At 36.2% G+C, this 15,100-nt stretch overlaps 1 protein-coding gene and 1 long non-coding RNA gene across 6 annotated transcripts; both read left to right on the top strand.

Moving 5' to 3' along the window:
- On the top strand, positions 7,849–9,082 carry LOC18771087 (glucan endo-1,3-beta-glucosidase). The gene is made up of 2 exons (XM_007202426.2): positions 7,849–7,952; positions 8,133–9,082. Exons 1-2 carry the CDS (start codon positions 7,895–7,897, stop codon positions 8,810–8,812), a joined length of 738 nt encoding a protein of 245 aa, XP_007202488.1. The 5' UTR covers positions 7,849–7,894; the 3' UTR covers positions 8,813–9,082.
- Positions 12,083–14,438, top strand: LOC109950261. 5 transcript variants are annotated; one of them, XR_002272570.1, is made up of 7 exons: positions 12,085–12,765; positions 12,969–13,013; positions 13,292–13,334; positions 13,482–13,550; positions 13,713–13,767; positions 13,966–14,097; positions 14,218–14,438. It is a non-coding gene; the product is annotated as an uncharacterized LOC109950261 (long non-coding RNA). The 5 variants fall into 5 exon arrangements; XR_002272573.1 differs by lacking the exon at positions 12,969–13,013 and having other exon boundaries at positions 12,083–12,765; positions 13,482–13,604; XR_002272572.1 differs by lacking the exon at positions 12,969–13,013 and having other exon boundaries at positions 12,083–12,765; positions 13,482–13,608.

Raw genomic sequence — 15,100 nt, 5'->3', positions numbered from 1 at the left:
CTTGGCTTGGCTTGGTCTAATTTGGATAACACTTATCCTGCATTTGGTGTATACTTGGACTAGGACTAGATTTTTTTTATTTTTTCAAAAATATCTATATACATGTATATATGTATTTTATAATATATATATAATATATATGTCTACATACATATATGTGTATATACATGTATATATGTATATTATAATAATATTATATATATTAAAAGTAATATAAACATATATATGTATTTATATTATGATATATAATATATATGGGTATGTTAGAATAATAATAATAATAATATACATGTATATACGTGTATATTTGTATATTATATATGTATGTATATATACATATATTATATATATATTATAAAATACATATGTATATATAATAAATATAATATATGTACATTATATATGTATAATATATAGGTGTATCTATATATTATAATATATAAATGGATATAATACATATATATGTATATTATAATAGATAATATATATGGGTATGTTATAATAATAATATACATGTACAAAGAGCTTCTATTGAGGGATCCCTCAAATATTTGAGGGACACTCCTTGTAGGCCCCACTCCGGATTGTATTTCACTAATCCAAACCGTCTATTTTGTAGATACTCATTCAAAGATCATCTCTACAAAAAATCACTTGAATCAGATATCATTTGACCACTCAATTAAGTTATTGAAATTTTAGCATTTTCTTGAATCACCGTGTTCATTGATTTTGTAAGACACAATTGGATGTCGAAACGATTTCCGATTTGTCTAATTTTTTGTAAGGATGATCTATGAATGAAGACCTAAAAAATAGATAGTTTGGATCATTGAGAAAAAAATTGTAGGGTACCCTAAAGGGCGTCCCTCAAATAATTTTTGAGGGATCCCTCAATAGAAGGGGACTGTATACATATATATACATATATATGTATATTATAATATATATATACATATAGTATAAATATATAATGTATATGTGTATATACGTGTGTATATGTATATTATAATACATACATGGATATAATATATACATATATGTATGTATTATAATATAATATATAATATGTATTACATATATACATGTATTGTAACAACTCGGTCCTTAAATAATATTTATTATTAATTTATTAGAGGGAAAGACAATATTGCCCCTAGAATAAATTAGTAAAAGAAAAAGTTGACTTTTTGACGGGGAAGGAATTTGGAAATTTCGATTGTACCGTTGCGTAGAGCGCGACGAAACGAGTTCTTGGACACGTAGTGGACTCGAATTGGGGTCATAACGAAGAAAATACGATCCAATTTTGACGAGGGGCAAAATCGTAATTCGTAAAGATAAGATTTTTTTTAAAACCTTCTTTTCTCTCTCTTTTCCGTCACTCTTCTTGCTCTTGACCCACAGCCCCCCTGTGCGTCCTCCTCCAGCTCAACCCCTATAACCACCGACTCCAGCTACCAGAGACCACAACACTGGTGCCAAACAGACTGGACCGGCCTCGCCATCTCACAGCAGCCCAGTTTTGTCGTCAGCCGCCGCCAATCCACCGGAAACGGCTAGAAATCGAGCAGGTTTTGCTCGAATTTCTCCAGCTTCGATCTCCTTCCTCTGGCCACCGATTCTGACGATCAAGGTATGGATTTCCATCTATTCTTTGAGCTCTAGCGGATGATTGGGTAGGATTAGAATGATTTCTAGCCTAGGTAGGTCAAATCACAATCCAAAGTTTGGCTGGATTTCGGATTGAAATTCCGGTCACTTCCGACTAGTTTTTGGTGAGGCTCGTGATGATGGCTTAAAGGTGATCAATTATACAAGGTACAAGTTTACGTGGACAAATAGATGGCAAGGTGAGGGGAATGTAAGCTCTGGTTAGATAGGATTGTGGTTTATGATGAGATGTTGTTGGCCTTTCTGGATATGCGTACTCATTATATGAATTCCTTTGTGTATGACCATTTACCTATTTTACTTCGCTTTGGAGTGAGTAATACGAGAAAGAGACATTGGCTTTTTATGTTTGAATAGATGTGGATTACTATTGATGGTTGTCAGGAAACAATAGCCCAGACTTGGGGAGGTAAGGGTGGCGCAGTGGTTGACAAGATTATGTCATGTCAGACTTCTCTGCAGTCTTGGAACATGGAAAAGGTTGGACTTATTCCCAGGCAAATTCGGGGTGTGCAAGATAAGTTAGATGTTGTATAGGGTCGTGACTTGACCCCACAGGCCACCCAACATCAGCGTCAGTTGACTAATGAGTTGGATGTTTTGCTTGAGCAAGACGAAACTTTGTGGTGGCAACAATCTGGTATAGCATGATTAAAATCTAGTGACAAGAATACCAAGTTGTTTTTGCTTATGCGAAGCTCCAGGGGCACATGAATTTTTTAAAAGGAGTGTTTGATGCTGACAATGTTTAGGTTTCTTCTAAGAATGCAGTGGGCTTAGTTTTTTGTGACTATTTTCAACAGCTTTTCTCTTCAAATGGTGCCCGGAAGATCGATGGAATTCTAGATGCCTTGAGACTAATGGTTACTCAGGAGGAAAATGGTTGGTTGTGTTTGTCTTTTACGTGGGGCGAGATTGAGGGAGCTTTGTTCCAAATGTTTCCAACAAAATCCCCTAGTATGGATGGTTTATTAGCTCTTTTTTATCAGAAATATTGGGGTGTTGTTGGTAATGACGTGGTGGGATTTTGTCTACAAGTGCTTAATTGTGGGGGAAGTGTGAAAGAAATCAACCATAACATGTTTCAATTTGTGGAATCCATCGCTAGAATTCAAAATAACTCTCTGCAGCAGGGAAAGAAGTGCTCATCAAAGCAGTTGCACAGGCACTTCCTACTTATACCATGGGGGTATTTCAGTTGCCGGCTACTCTGTGTAGTGAATTATCGTCAATGATTTCTCAGTAATGGTGGGGAAAAGCTGGGAAAAAAAAAGTATACATTGGATGAATTGGAACAAGCTATGTCAGCCAAAATGCTTCGGTGGCCTTGGTTTTAAATTTTTTGAAGCCTTTAATAAAGAGATGGTGGCCAAGTAAGCATGGAGGCTTCTTGAAAGCCTTTCTTCTTTGGTGACAAGGATGCTACATGCAAGATATTATCCCAATGGGGATTTTATGAGTGCCGAGGTTGGTACACACCCTTCTCTTAATTGGCACTCCTTTCTTAGGGGAAAAGAAGTGATTGATGCACGGTTGATTTCGCGAATTGGCAATGGGGCTTCCGTGCAGGTTTTCCAGGATCGTTGGATCCTAAGATTCTTCACCTTTAATCCCTTCTTAATTTGGGATTGTCATCACAAGCAAGAGTGACTGACTTGTTAACATATTCTAGTGCTTGGAAAACGCCTTTGCTAAGTCAGTATTTTATTTAGGAGGATTGTGAGGCAATTATGGGTATTTCTCTAGGCTCGGTGGTGCGTTTGCATGATAGTAAATATTGGTTCTTTGCTAAGGATAGAAAATATTCTGTAAAATCTGGTTATCGTGTTGCCTTACGTCAATGCATGGCGGCTGTTGTGGAGGGAGGGAGCTCGGACATGAGCCCTCAAACTTTTTTGGAGCAACGTGTGGGCACTGGAGGTTCCTAACAAGATCAAGCTTTTAGTGTGGAGGGCCTATTGGAATGTGCTACCCACTTCTCTCAATCTATATTTTAAGAGGGTACTTCAAACTCCTTTGTGCTCTCGTTGTGGGAAATTAAGAAACTATTCTTCATGCATTATGGAGCTGCATGAGGAGTCAAAAATTTTGGACTCTCACCCTTTTTTGGTCGGCTGGAGGCCTACCATGGGTCTTCTGCAAATTTTTTTGAGACAACCATTCATGTTTTATCGAAGCAGGAATTAATTTTTTTTGTATGTTCTGTCTGTTGCTCTTGGCTCCTTCATAATGACACTCTACATGGGAAGGAGTAAGTACGAGAAGTGTTTTACCAGCCTCGCAGAGAAAATGCAGCGGCGCACCTTTTGGCTCAATTTGGTTTACGGCAACGGTGATTGTTTTGGGCTGGGTTAGCTCCTCATGGGTTATGGCCTACGATTGCAGCGAATAGAGAAGAAATTTAGTTTTCTTTGCGGGAGGTTCGATGTACTCTTTTTCCTTGACCGGATTTTCCTCCTCTAAGTGTTTTCATGGCAATGTTTTAATGAGGTCACCCTAGGTGCACCTCCTTTCTCCAGTTTTTCTGTGTGTCCTTTTGTATGTCATATTGATTTTATTACTGAAAGTAATAAAGATTTTTCCTTTGATTAAAAAAAAAAAAGTTCAACTCATATAAATGGTGATAATTATATTCATGATTAGTTGGATATCCAGTTAGCTAGCCGATGGAGTTGAAGTATCGTGTAAATATGTTGTCGTTTGTAAAAAAGAAATATATAAAAAATCATGTTAAGCCTTGAACATATCCATCACAATAAAGAATTTTGTCGGAATGGTGATAGACTTAGTAGATGGGCATATTGGTATCCTTACATATTATAATTTAAGAAAAAAAATGTAATAGTGGATAAATTAATATACATGGAGCCAAAGTAATTGAAGGTAGTTGCAGCCAAATTAATTTAGCAAAAGACTTTCAAATTTCATGATTGCTGGTCTGTTTTAAATTGAGACTTATTAAAGATTACTTGAATGTCTTGGAGCCTACAAATATAGAAGACCAAAAAGAATTAAATCTGCACCCACTGGCGGATCTAGCTACACCCCCTCGCAGTGACGTGGTCATGAAATAACCACTTGTCGAATTGGACTTGGACCTGGGCGGCTTGACTTGATTGCCAACTAGGCGACAAGTGCACGTCATTCATCATGCATGCTTAATGGATGCTACTCGGAAAAGATACATTGATAGATGCTAAACTGACCAAAAAGAACAGTTCTTAGTTTGAGTTGTTTCTCCTTACACACAAATCATAGTTTGTAAGATTTTTGTAATTTTAATGAGATATTTTTGCCTACATATAAAACTGTAATTTGTCTGTAAGGAGGAATGTCCAAACACTATCTATTTATATTATTCTTTGTTTATTATTTGAAGTATTAAAATTTTATTGGATTTTCTTGCACTGTTTCTGATTTCAAGTAGCAATGATTCTTGAAAAAACAACAATTTGGAAGTCAAAAAAGAAAATGAAATGATTGAATTGTTACAAGTATTTATCTTGTTTATGCATTAGATTTGAATGTATCAAGCGTAGCTTCTTATTTTAGACTTTTATATATTGAAGTTTGAATTCATATAATTTATTTGTCTTAAATGTTAAATTTTTAGAAACAAACTATGTAGTAATTTTCTAGTCTTACCACTAGTCTTACCTCTTGACCCTTCTTCACAAGAAAGACTTTTATAAAATAGGAATAACACTATTTTGCTATCTCTAATTAATAACGCTATGACACACGTGTTACCACTTCAACATGACATAATATTATTAATTAGGAATAGCAAAACAATACTATCCCCGTTGCAACTAAGTTTTTCTCCTTCTTCACAGATCAAGGCAGACACATTAATTTTCTTCACTGCTAAAGAAAATGTGTCCTGAGTGTTGAAAATTCTAGGTCTGCTTGTTCTGGCAATTTAGAGGGATTAATAATACACATTTCAATGGCCCTACAGTATAGTACAGTTGCACATTTAGACCTTAGTGGCATATCCTGTGCTGTAAATTCTACCTCTGTTTGTTCGTGGCAGCTTCTTCTCCTAGAGTGGCACTTTCTACATTGGCAAAGGATGTGAATGTTGATCTTTCATAAAAAAACTATTTGACAGAAAACAAGACATAAACAAATACATAGAATTGAAAAAAAAAAAAAATCTTCATACAAAAAAAAAATGAAGTAATTTTATTTTGTTTGTTTGTTTTTTTTAAAAAGAAGGATACAAACTTGGAACTTCTTAAGTTGAAATTAGTGTTGGCTCTGGACAGGGGCAGTTAATGCGACTGCTCTAAGTCCACTGTTCGGGGGGGCTCAAAATATTTTAATTTTAATTTTATAAAGAGGTATATTATATTTATTATATATTCTTTTAATATTTTTTATAAAAAAAAAGTAACATGGGGTGTTTTGACTCTTTTAAGCTCTAATTAATTGCAAATTTGGAAGTTTTAAGTTTGTTGTTGTGGAGGAAAATTTCTCAAATTCTAAATTATTTTGTTCTTTGTTTATTATTTGAAGTATTAAAATTTCATTGAATTTCCTTGTACTATTTCTGATTTCATTGGAGGGGTTGATACTGTGTGAACAAGCATCACCAAGACCTGTGAGCAGTGACGTGGTCATGAAATAACCACTTGTCGAATTGGACTTGGACCTGGGCGGCTTGACTTGATTGCCGACTAGAAGACAAGTGCACGTCATTCATCATGCATGCTCAATGGATGCTACTCGGAAAAGATACATCGATAGATGCTAAACTGACCAAAAAGAACACTTCTTAGTTTGCATTCAATTAAAAGTAAAAAATACTTGACTCTTTACACATAACACATAAGGAGTTATTTCTCCTTACAAACAAATCATAGTTTGTAAGATTTTTGTAATTTTAATGAGTTATTTTGTCTATGTATAAAACTGTAATTTGTCTGTAAGGAGGAATGTCCAAATACTATCCATTTATGTTATTCTTTGTTTATTATTTGAAGTATTAAAATTTCATTGGATTTTCTTGTACTGTTTCGGATTTCAAGTAGCAATGATTCTTGAAAAAAACAACAATTTGGAAGTCAAAAAAGAAAATGATTTGTCAAGATCTTAGAGTGTTTTCGCACAACACTTGAGAGCACACCAAAGTCTTGGGTCAATCCAACTAACACACCATTGATAAGACTCGAATAAATCAACAGTACAAGAAGATAATGAATTTCTTAATTACAACATGCGCCAACAATGAATTCTTTTGGCTGAGCCGCACTAAGCACTAAAACATAGACACCAACTTCCCGTTTACACAACAAAATCAATTATTTCTGCTCAGCGAATGGAAAACGAATGATAATTTACCAGTAATAATGATAATCAATTTATTTAAAGAAAAAGGAAACAAACAACGTAGTAATTTTGCTAGTCTTACCACTAGTAATAATGAAAATTCTAGCTCTGCTTGTTTTGGCAATTTAAGGGGGATTAATAATACACATTTCAATGGCCCTACAGTTTAGTACAGTTGCACATTTAGACTTTAGTGGCATATCCTGTGGTGTAAATCTACCTCTGTTTGTTCGTGGCAACTTCTTCTCCTAGAGTGGCATTTTCTACATTGGCGAAGGATGTGAATGTTGATCTTTTAAAATAAAAAAACCGATTTGACAGAAAGCAAGAAATAAACAAATACATAGAATTGAAAAAAAATATATCTACATACAAAAACAAATGAAGTAATTTGATTTTGTTTGTTTTTTTATTAACAGAAAGAAGGATGCAAACTCGGAACCTCTTAAGTTGAAATTAGTGCCGATCCTGGACGAGGGCAGTCAGTGCGACTGCTCTGGATCCACTATCTGGGAGACCAAATTTTTTTTAATTTTTAATTTTATAAAGAGATATATTATATTTATTATATATTATTTTTAAAAGTAACTTGGTGTCTATCAACTCTTTTAAGCTTTAACTGATTGGAAATTTGGAAGTTTTAAGATTATATGACATGACATATATAACATTTGAAGATTACATGACATATATGACATGACATACGTAACATGCGATAAGTTACGTACTCAAATTCCCCAAAAAAAAAAAAAAAAAAAAAATCATAAGACTAGTCATCGCAGCAACCATAGTCCCGCAAAAGGACAAAAAGTTAGGCCCGCACCAAGCCTATATAACTAAAGCCCAAGCTCATCAAATTCGAAGCAAAGCAAACTAAGATATTCCGATGATGAAGACCCTGGTAGTATTCCTCAGCCTCAGCTTAACCATCCTTTCCTTCGGAGGTAAACAAGCTTTCTTATTTTCTTTAAGTTTTTCATTTGGCCAAACGATAGAAATACTCATTGATCTTTTCTTAAAGTCTAAGCTTCTTATTTTCTTTAATTTTAATTTAATATTTGGTCACAATAAGTGTAGTTTGTGATTACTGCATCAAATTAAGTGTGGTTTACTTTGCATGGCAGGTGCACATGCAGCGACAATGTCTTTCAAAAACAACTGCCCCTACACGGTCTGGCCAGGAACCCTAACCTCCGATCAAAAACCTCAATTATCAACCACAGGGTTCGAGTTAGCATCCCAAGCTAGCTTCAGCCTAGACACTCCGGTGCCATGGAACGGCCGCTTCTGGGCCCGAACTGGATGCTCCACGGACGCCTCTGGAAAGTTCGTCTGTGCCACCGCAGACTGTGCCTCTGGTCAGGTCACGTGCAACGGTGCCGGTGCCATTCCGCCAGCAACTTTAGCGGAATTCAATATTCCAGCAGGCGGAGGACAAGATTTCTACGACGTTAGTCTTGTTGATGGCTTCAACTTGCCCATGTCTGTGACTCCACAAGGCGGTACCGGAGACTGCAAGACGGCTACTTGCCCTGCGAACGTGAACGCAGTTTGTCCGAGTGAGCTGCAAAAGATAGGGTCCGATGGGAGCGTGGTTGCCTGCTTGAGCGCATGTGTTAAATTCGGTGAGCCACGGTATTGTTGCACTCCGCCTCAAAACACTCCGGAGACATGCCCACCGACAAATTACTCTCAGCTATTCAGTCAAGCATGCCCCAACGCTTACAGCTATGCTTATGATGACAAAAAGGGTACATTTACATGCAATGGTGGACCTAACTACGCCATTACTTTCTGCCCATGATCTAACTATAGAAAGGACAAGATCTTGAATAAAAATAGGACTCGAGACATGTGATGTGTCGATAATTAGTCCGGCTCTATATTAAACGTTTGATCTTTAATAAAGGTAAGACTCTCGACATGTAATTGGTAACGTGTCCATTATTATAGTCTGGCTATGTATCAAGTATTTGATCTTCAATAAAGATAGACTTGTCCACATGTAATTGATAACGTGTCGATATCGATATTATTATCATCAATAATAAACATATTGGATATGTTAACGATATACTTTTGCCAACTTCAATAAAATATCTATGTGACTATCGATAGTCCAGTATTTAATTAAAGATAGAATTAACGTCATGCACAAAGAATTTTTGAAAAATATATTGCACATAGAATTTTTGTGAAATATATATTGCCCCTCTTTCTTTATGTTACAATAACAGAAAATTACGAATGATTTTATGTGAATGAATGGTGTCCACATGATGCAACGAGGTTCAGTAGCAAATGATAAGTACAATAACATGTCAAAATGGATAAAAACATCAACTTCAAATAAATCTACATTTTAAATCGCATGTCATGTCATGTAATCTTCAAATGTGATTCAAAAATTTGATCTCCGTAAAATTATTGAGAATAAATTGCAATTAATGCATTGAAAAAGCCATGCCCATGAAAATGGACGTCCATATCTTAATGGAAAAAGCTTGGCTCCTTCAAATTGAGGAGGAACTCCTTACCATGAATGTGGTTTATGGACTAACAATTACGTTAATTTCTTCACAGGTTATCCTTACACTTTTCCATGACATTGTACTCACACTGAATGTTAAAAGTTCGATGGCTCGCTAGAAGGAGAGGACAAGAGTCGAATAGAGTGAAGCAAGTCAATAATGCTTTGTGTGCCCTACATATAATTGTGTCAAAAATTTCCACACACAGGCCTCCGTCAAGGATCATACGCCATCTATATTGAGATTATTAACATCATTGTTATGAATCTAGTGAGAAATTGGAGAGAGAATTGGGTTAATGAGAAAGTATAGAAACTGAACTTTCATTGAATGTTTTCTCTTCTCATCTGTGTGTTCATTACAAAGAGAAGGGTGAACCCTTTTATAGGCAAAGCTCCTTTCATTGGAGGTGGGCTCCACCTTATTATTTACAACACTCCCCCTTGGAGACCACAAATGATACGGAATATGCCTCGTTAAAAACCTTGCCAGTAAAAACCCAGTGGGACAAAAACTGGTCAAAAAGAAAAAGAGTACATAATCATGTGTAACATAAAATTCTGTGTATATTGACATGCGTGCGACACTGCCTCGTTAAAACCTTGCCAGGAAAAACCCAGTGGGATAAAAACCTGGACGAAGGAAAAAGAGTACAGTGTTTGAAGGTCTTTATTGATAGCACGCTCCCCCTGATGCTTGGCAAAATATCTTTAAGTCATACTGTTGATCACCTTTCTGAATATCGTAGTTGACACTGCTTCTGTGAGTCAATCTTGAGCGACACTGCCTCATTAAAACCTTACCAGGAAAAACCCAGTGGGATAAAAACCTGGATGAAGGAAAAAGAGTACAGTGTATGAAGGTCTTTATCAAAACCACGCTCCCTCTGATGAATATCTCCCCCTGAAAACTTCATGACTAGCTTTTCCAATAAGCGACCATAGAGATTTCCAGAGTCCGCATATCTAATAACACTTGGGCTATTTGTAAGTTCACTCAAAAATATGCCCGTATATGGTGTTATGCTTAGATAGCATCAAATATGCCTCACATCATCCCAAAATGATGGTGATGGAGTTGAGCTCTATCTGGAAAATACGATGTCCGGTCCAATATACTTCCGGAAAATCCTTAAAGTGTCCAACGGATAATCCTCATAAAAATGCTTCAATACTTTCTTAGTATAAGCGAGAATCTCGTTGGCATAATGCTCGATCTTTAAGTCGAGACAAATATTTCTTGAACTCTTCAGAAGCTTTAATGTGTTGCAAGCACATTATAGTCCATGTACTCACTGAGGCAATTTATGCATATTAGTATTGAGTACTGATTTTGTGCTTTAGGCATATGTCCTTTAGGGACTTGCTTCATGCAATTTCAATCCTTTCAAGGATTTTGTTTAAAGGGATTAAACTTTATGATACATTATATAGCTTTAACCCAGCTATTTATACATCTTTAGGGAATCACTACTGGTGATATGCTCTGTGCATTTAATAACCCTTAAAGATAACATGTTGGTCTCCGTAAATGTGCAATAAGGAGGCACAATTGAATCTGTAAATATGGAGAAAACCTAACATTTCTTGTTTCTGCCAGAAACATTGTGTCATACAAAGTAGGTATATTCCCTTTTATTCCGAACACCCAAGTATAAATTTCAGTATTAACATCTTTTGGGGTTCGTACTGTGGGTTTGTTCTTTCACGTTCATTCTCATCTATAATGGAGTTACCTCATTCCATTTTGGCAAATGATATTGTCGACATTTAATAATTGAACGTGGTTCCAATTAACACAGCCCATTGATGATTTGAGTAGCTACTCCAAAACCAAAAATTGCCATTCATCAATTCATGATCCCATCATTCTCATTTGCATGCATCAATTATAAGCATTTCTTTGCTTTTGGGAACCCAAGCCACTTCAGGGGGCTTTTATTATGTGAGAATGTGGATTATAACCTACAATGGAGCGTTATTTTACAGTAGGGCGTGGATAATCTCTATTTAGGGAGTTGGAACATTTAGAACCCATATATCTGTCATGCTGCAGGCATGCCACACATTAATACATACATGTCAATTAATTTCTGGGACTTTAACCCATACAATTTGCTACGCATTAGGCGTGCACAATATCAATATTGACATGTCAAAGGATTATCCTTTTGGGACTTCAATCCATATCATTTGCTATGCAACAGGCGTGCATCATATTGATCACTGCTATACCTAAAAAGCCGACGAGTGTTTTAACCATTTCCTAAATGACAGCAATCATAGCCAAATTGGTGGTCATGAAGTAAGTGATCCTTCTGGACTTGGACCTGGGCGGCTTGACTTATTAATTGCTGAGAACCGCAAGTCATGCAGGAAAAGATGCAGTGATCGAAAGGCTAGGCGTTTCTTTTTACTACGCCAATATTGCAAAAACACGTCACTTGAAAGACGTCGGAACTTGAAGAAAGCGTCGTGGTTTTAAAATTGGCTACAAACCACGTCAGTGGTTATAAAAGCGACGTCTTAAGGCATCTAATACGGTGGTAATCCAAAACATATTTCAAAAACACGTCGGTTGACAAGAAGAACCGACGTGCATCCAAAACACGCTAAACACTGTTTCAGTCAAGTCGTCACTCTCAGCTTTACCACCAAAAACTAAAGTTGTCTTTCTCAACCTAATTTTTCACGCCCCGCTCAATGTTCTAAGTTTCCCTCTCCGTGAAAATTCCCTTCCCTCTCGATGAAGCCCTCTCTCCCTATCTGAGTTCAAACCCTCTCTCTCTCTCCCTCTCTATCACATCTCTACACCTAAACCCTCTCTCCCCAGCTCAATCTTTTCTAAGCCGACTCTCACATCTCAGAGAGACAGAGGCAACGAGGAGGTGGACTTCGGTGTCGGCTTCGTCACGAGGATCGACGTCGGCTCCTTCTTCTAGATCGTCGTCGGTGCCATCTTCTTGATAGTCGTCATCGCATGTAACTTCTCTTCGAGGTCCAGAGAGCGAATCAGAAAGAGAGTCGAAAAGGTGATGGCCATTGGTGTCATCGACAGAGTGAACGTCGTCATCGCGCTCATCGCCTGCTCGTCGCGGTCACGGTCATCGCGGTCCTAGCCTTTTAGAGAAGAAGATCGACAAAGAGGTTTCATTTCATTTTCCTCGGCTCTCCGACCCCGACCCCAACCCCAAATCCAAATCCTCTCTTCGATCTCGGACCTCAAGGTAAGGCTCTCTCTTTCTCTCTGTGCTACCACTCATGTTTTAAAGATTTTTGTGATTCTAATATTACAGAGAGATTTTAGAGATTTCAGTTATATTGCTCTTTGAGTTTTGAGTGATAGTTTAGTTTCTGTAAGATTCCCTTAGTATTTTAATGAATTCACTGGTGACTATTTAATCCATATCTCTTGTTTGGGAGTCTGCAGGATCTTGTGGACTTGCTGGAATTGAAAATGCCTCTCATCTATAATGTATGTTTATGTTTTGATTTTTATTTAAATCATATGAATTCCTAAGTGCATTGACAACTAAAATTAATTGATTGGTTTGTGTAGCAATAGTCTAACTTGTGGATTGGATTTGCTTGCAAGTTTGGATATGAATATATGCTTATCAGAATAGCTATAGCTTGCAACTTGGAACCACATTATTAATTATGTGGATATAATTTTATTTTTTCACCACCCTTTCAGTATGTATATCTTTTGCTCTGTTGAGAAATCTGATTAGATTTATATTTTCCTTTTAGATACATAGACAGCAGGGGAGTGGCTGGACCAAGATTCCATAGAGTAATGGTTTATGATTTTCCTCCAATGTTTTAATTCATGCTTTTATATGCACCTTTAATACAATTCATCTCACGGGACTAATATCAAGCACAGTACTTTTGTTAACTAAGTTCCCAAGTTGTTAATGCCTATATGTTTTTTTAACAGGGACTTGGGCTTTGACAATTTAACTGGAGGAATCCCACAATCCATGAGTGGTTTAAATTTAATTCACTTGTAAGGATGATACTGCAGTTGTTCTCAAGTCAAGGCTGAGGCATCTATTTTATTGTTGGTGGACCTCATATTCAACAATATTTTTTGACACTTGAATTTCTGTGACTGTCCACCCTTGCCATTTCATTTCTTAACTTCATGTTTTGTAATGATTTTCCTCAGGTAATTTCTAAACTACAATACCTTGACCTTTGGGGGAGTAAAATATCTGACCAAGGTACAATTCCTTGACCTTTGTCTCTCCTTTCATTTTATTTTGTGCTTGCTCATTTCAGTTCTAGGCTTAATCACCCAGACCATATCTTCTAAACTTCGTTTTCTTTTCTCACATGGTTATCAAGTTTGGCTTAATCACCTAGGCTTTTTGTTCTGACAGATAAGTTTGCATTAATTTTATTGTGACATCCAATTACAGGTAGTTGCTGGATTAGCAGCTGATGGAAGGCAAATTGTTGGCAGGACCAAGTCTGAAGCTAACAACTATGAAAGCCTACATGATAGTATATATGTCATTAACTTTCTCTCCGAATCTCTCTCAGTAAAGCAGGTAGTACTGGATTAGTCCTCAAGCTGCTGTCATTCTAAAGTTGCATAGATCTTTTTGCTAAGGTTAAGGTTGTTGCTAAACAGGTTTATGTTTAAGAGTATTGGGGTCTCTTTCGTGCAGGTCCTTTCGACACCACCAACTTGAAAAATGTTTGCAAGAAGGCAGAGCTAAGTCAACCCAATAACAAATTGATGAAGTTAAGATCAAATTAGTAGAATTTGTGAGGTCCATTATTTCTGATTATAGGTAGGAAGTATGTATGTAATAGAATAAAGATTGGTTGACTATGTAATAACTATTGAATCTTCAAGTTTTATGAAAGAAATAATTTTTGAGTGTATGTGTTCGTTAAAAGCAATATAATTGGTTTTCTAGTTAAAATCGTTGTATAGAATCATAAGAAATCAAAAACTAAAATGTAATAGTTTTGGGAACTTATTAGACGACAGATTTAAAAATAATAAAACTATGGTTTTATTGAAAAAACTGTCGTTTGTACATATAATTAATGATTGTTTTTAGTACAAGACCGCTGTCTTTATATACAATCAACGACACTTTTTAACAAAATATCGACGTCTTTACCCACAAATGATGACGGTTTTAACAAAATACTGTCGTCTTTTAAACCAAAACCGTCGTCTTTACCATAAATAACGACGGTTTATAATAAACCGTCATCTTTACATATAAACGACGGTTTTTAACAAAAAACTGTCGTCTTAACATAAGAACAACAACGGTTTTACTAAAAACCGTCGTCTTTACAGATAAACAACGACGGTGAAAAGCCGTCGTAGTTTGATACTCCAAAAGATGGCGGTCAATTTAACGACGGTTTTCAAAGCATCACAACGACGATGAATCACCGCCGTCTATTTCATTTTTTGTAGTAGTCCTGGCTAGAGGGCAAAAGCATATGCATGCTGGGCATTCTATTTTATTAAAAATTGTGGTTTTTCTTTTTTTATAAAATTCTTATTCAAACCTTTAGATATAAATA

This window comes from Prunus persica, chromosome G7, assembly GCF_000346465.2.
Source record: "Prunus persica cultivar Lovell chromosome G7, Prunus_persica_NCBIv2, whole genome shotgun sequence".
Classification (NCBI taxonomy): Eukaryota; Viridiplantae; Streptophyta; class Magnoliopsida; order Rosales; family Rosaceae; genus Prunus; species Prunus persica.
Note: the sequence above shows the minus strand (reverse complement) of the source record. Positions and strands in the feature narration are given on the sequence as shown.

Bases quoted from the DNA above. Each gene is read 5' to 3' on its own strand.
- LOC18771087 (XM_007202426.2), top strand. From the start codon at position 7,895: ATGATGAAGACCCTGGTAGTATTCCTCAGCCTCAGCTTAACCATCCTT. The intron at 7,953-8,132 runs GTAAACAAGCTT...TTTGCATGGCAG, and splicing joins AACCATCCTTTCCTTCGGAG to GTGCACATGCAGCGACAATG.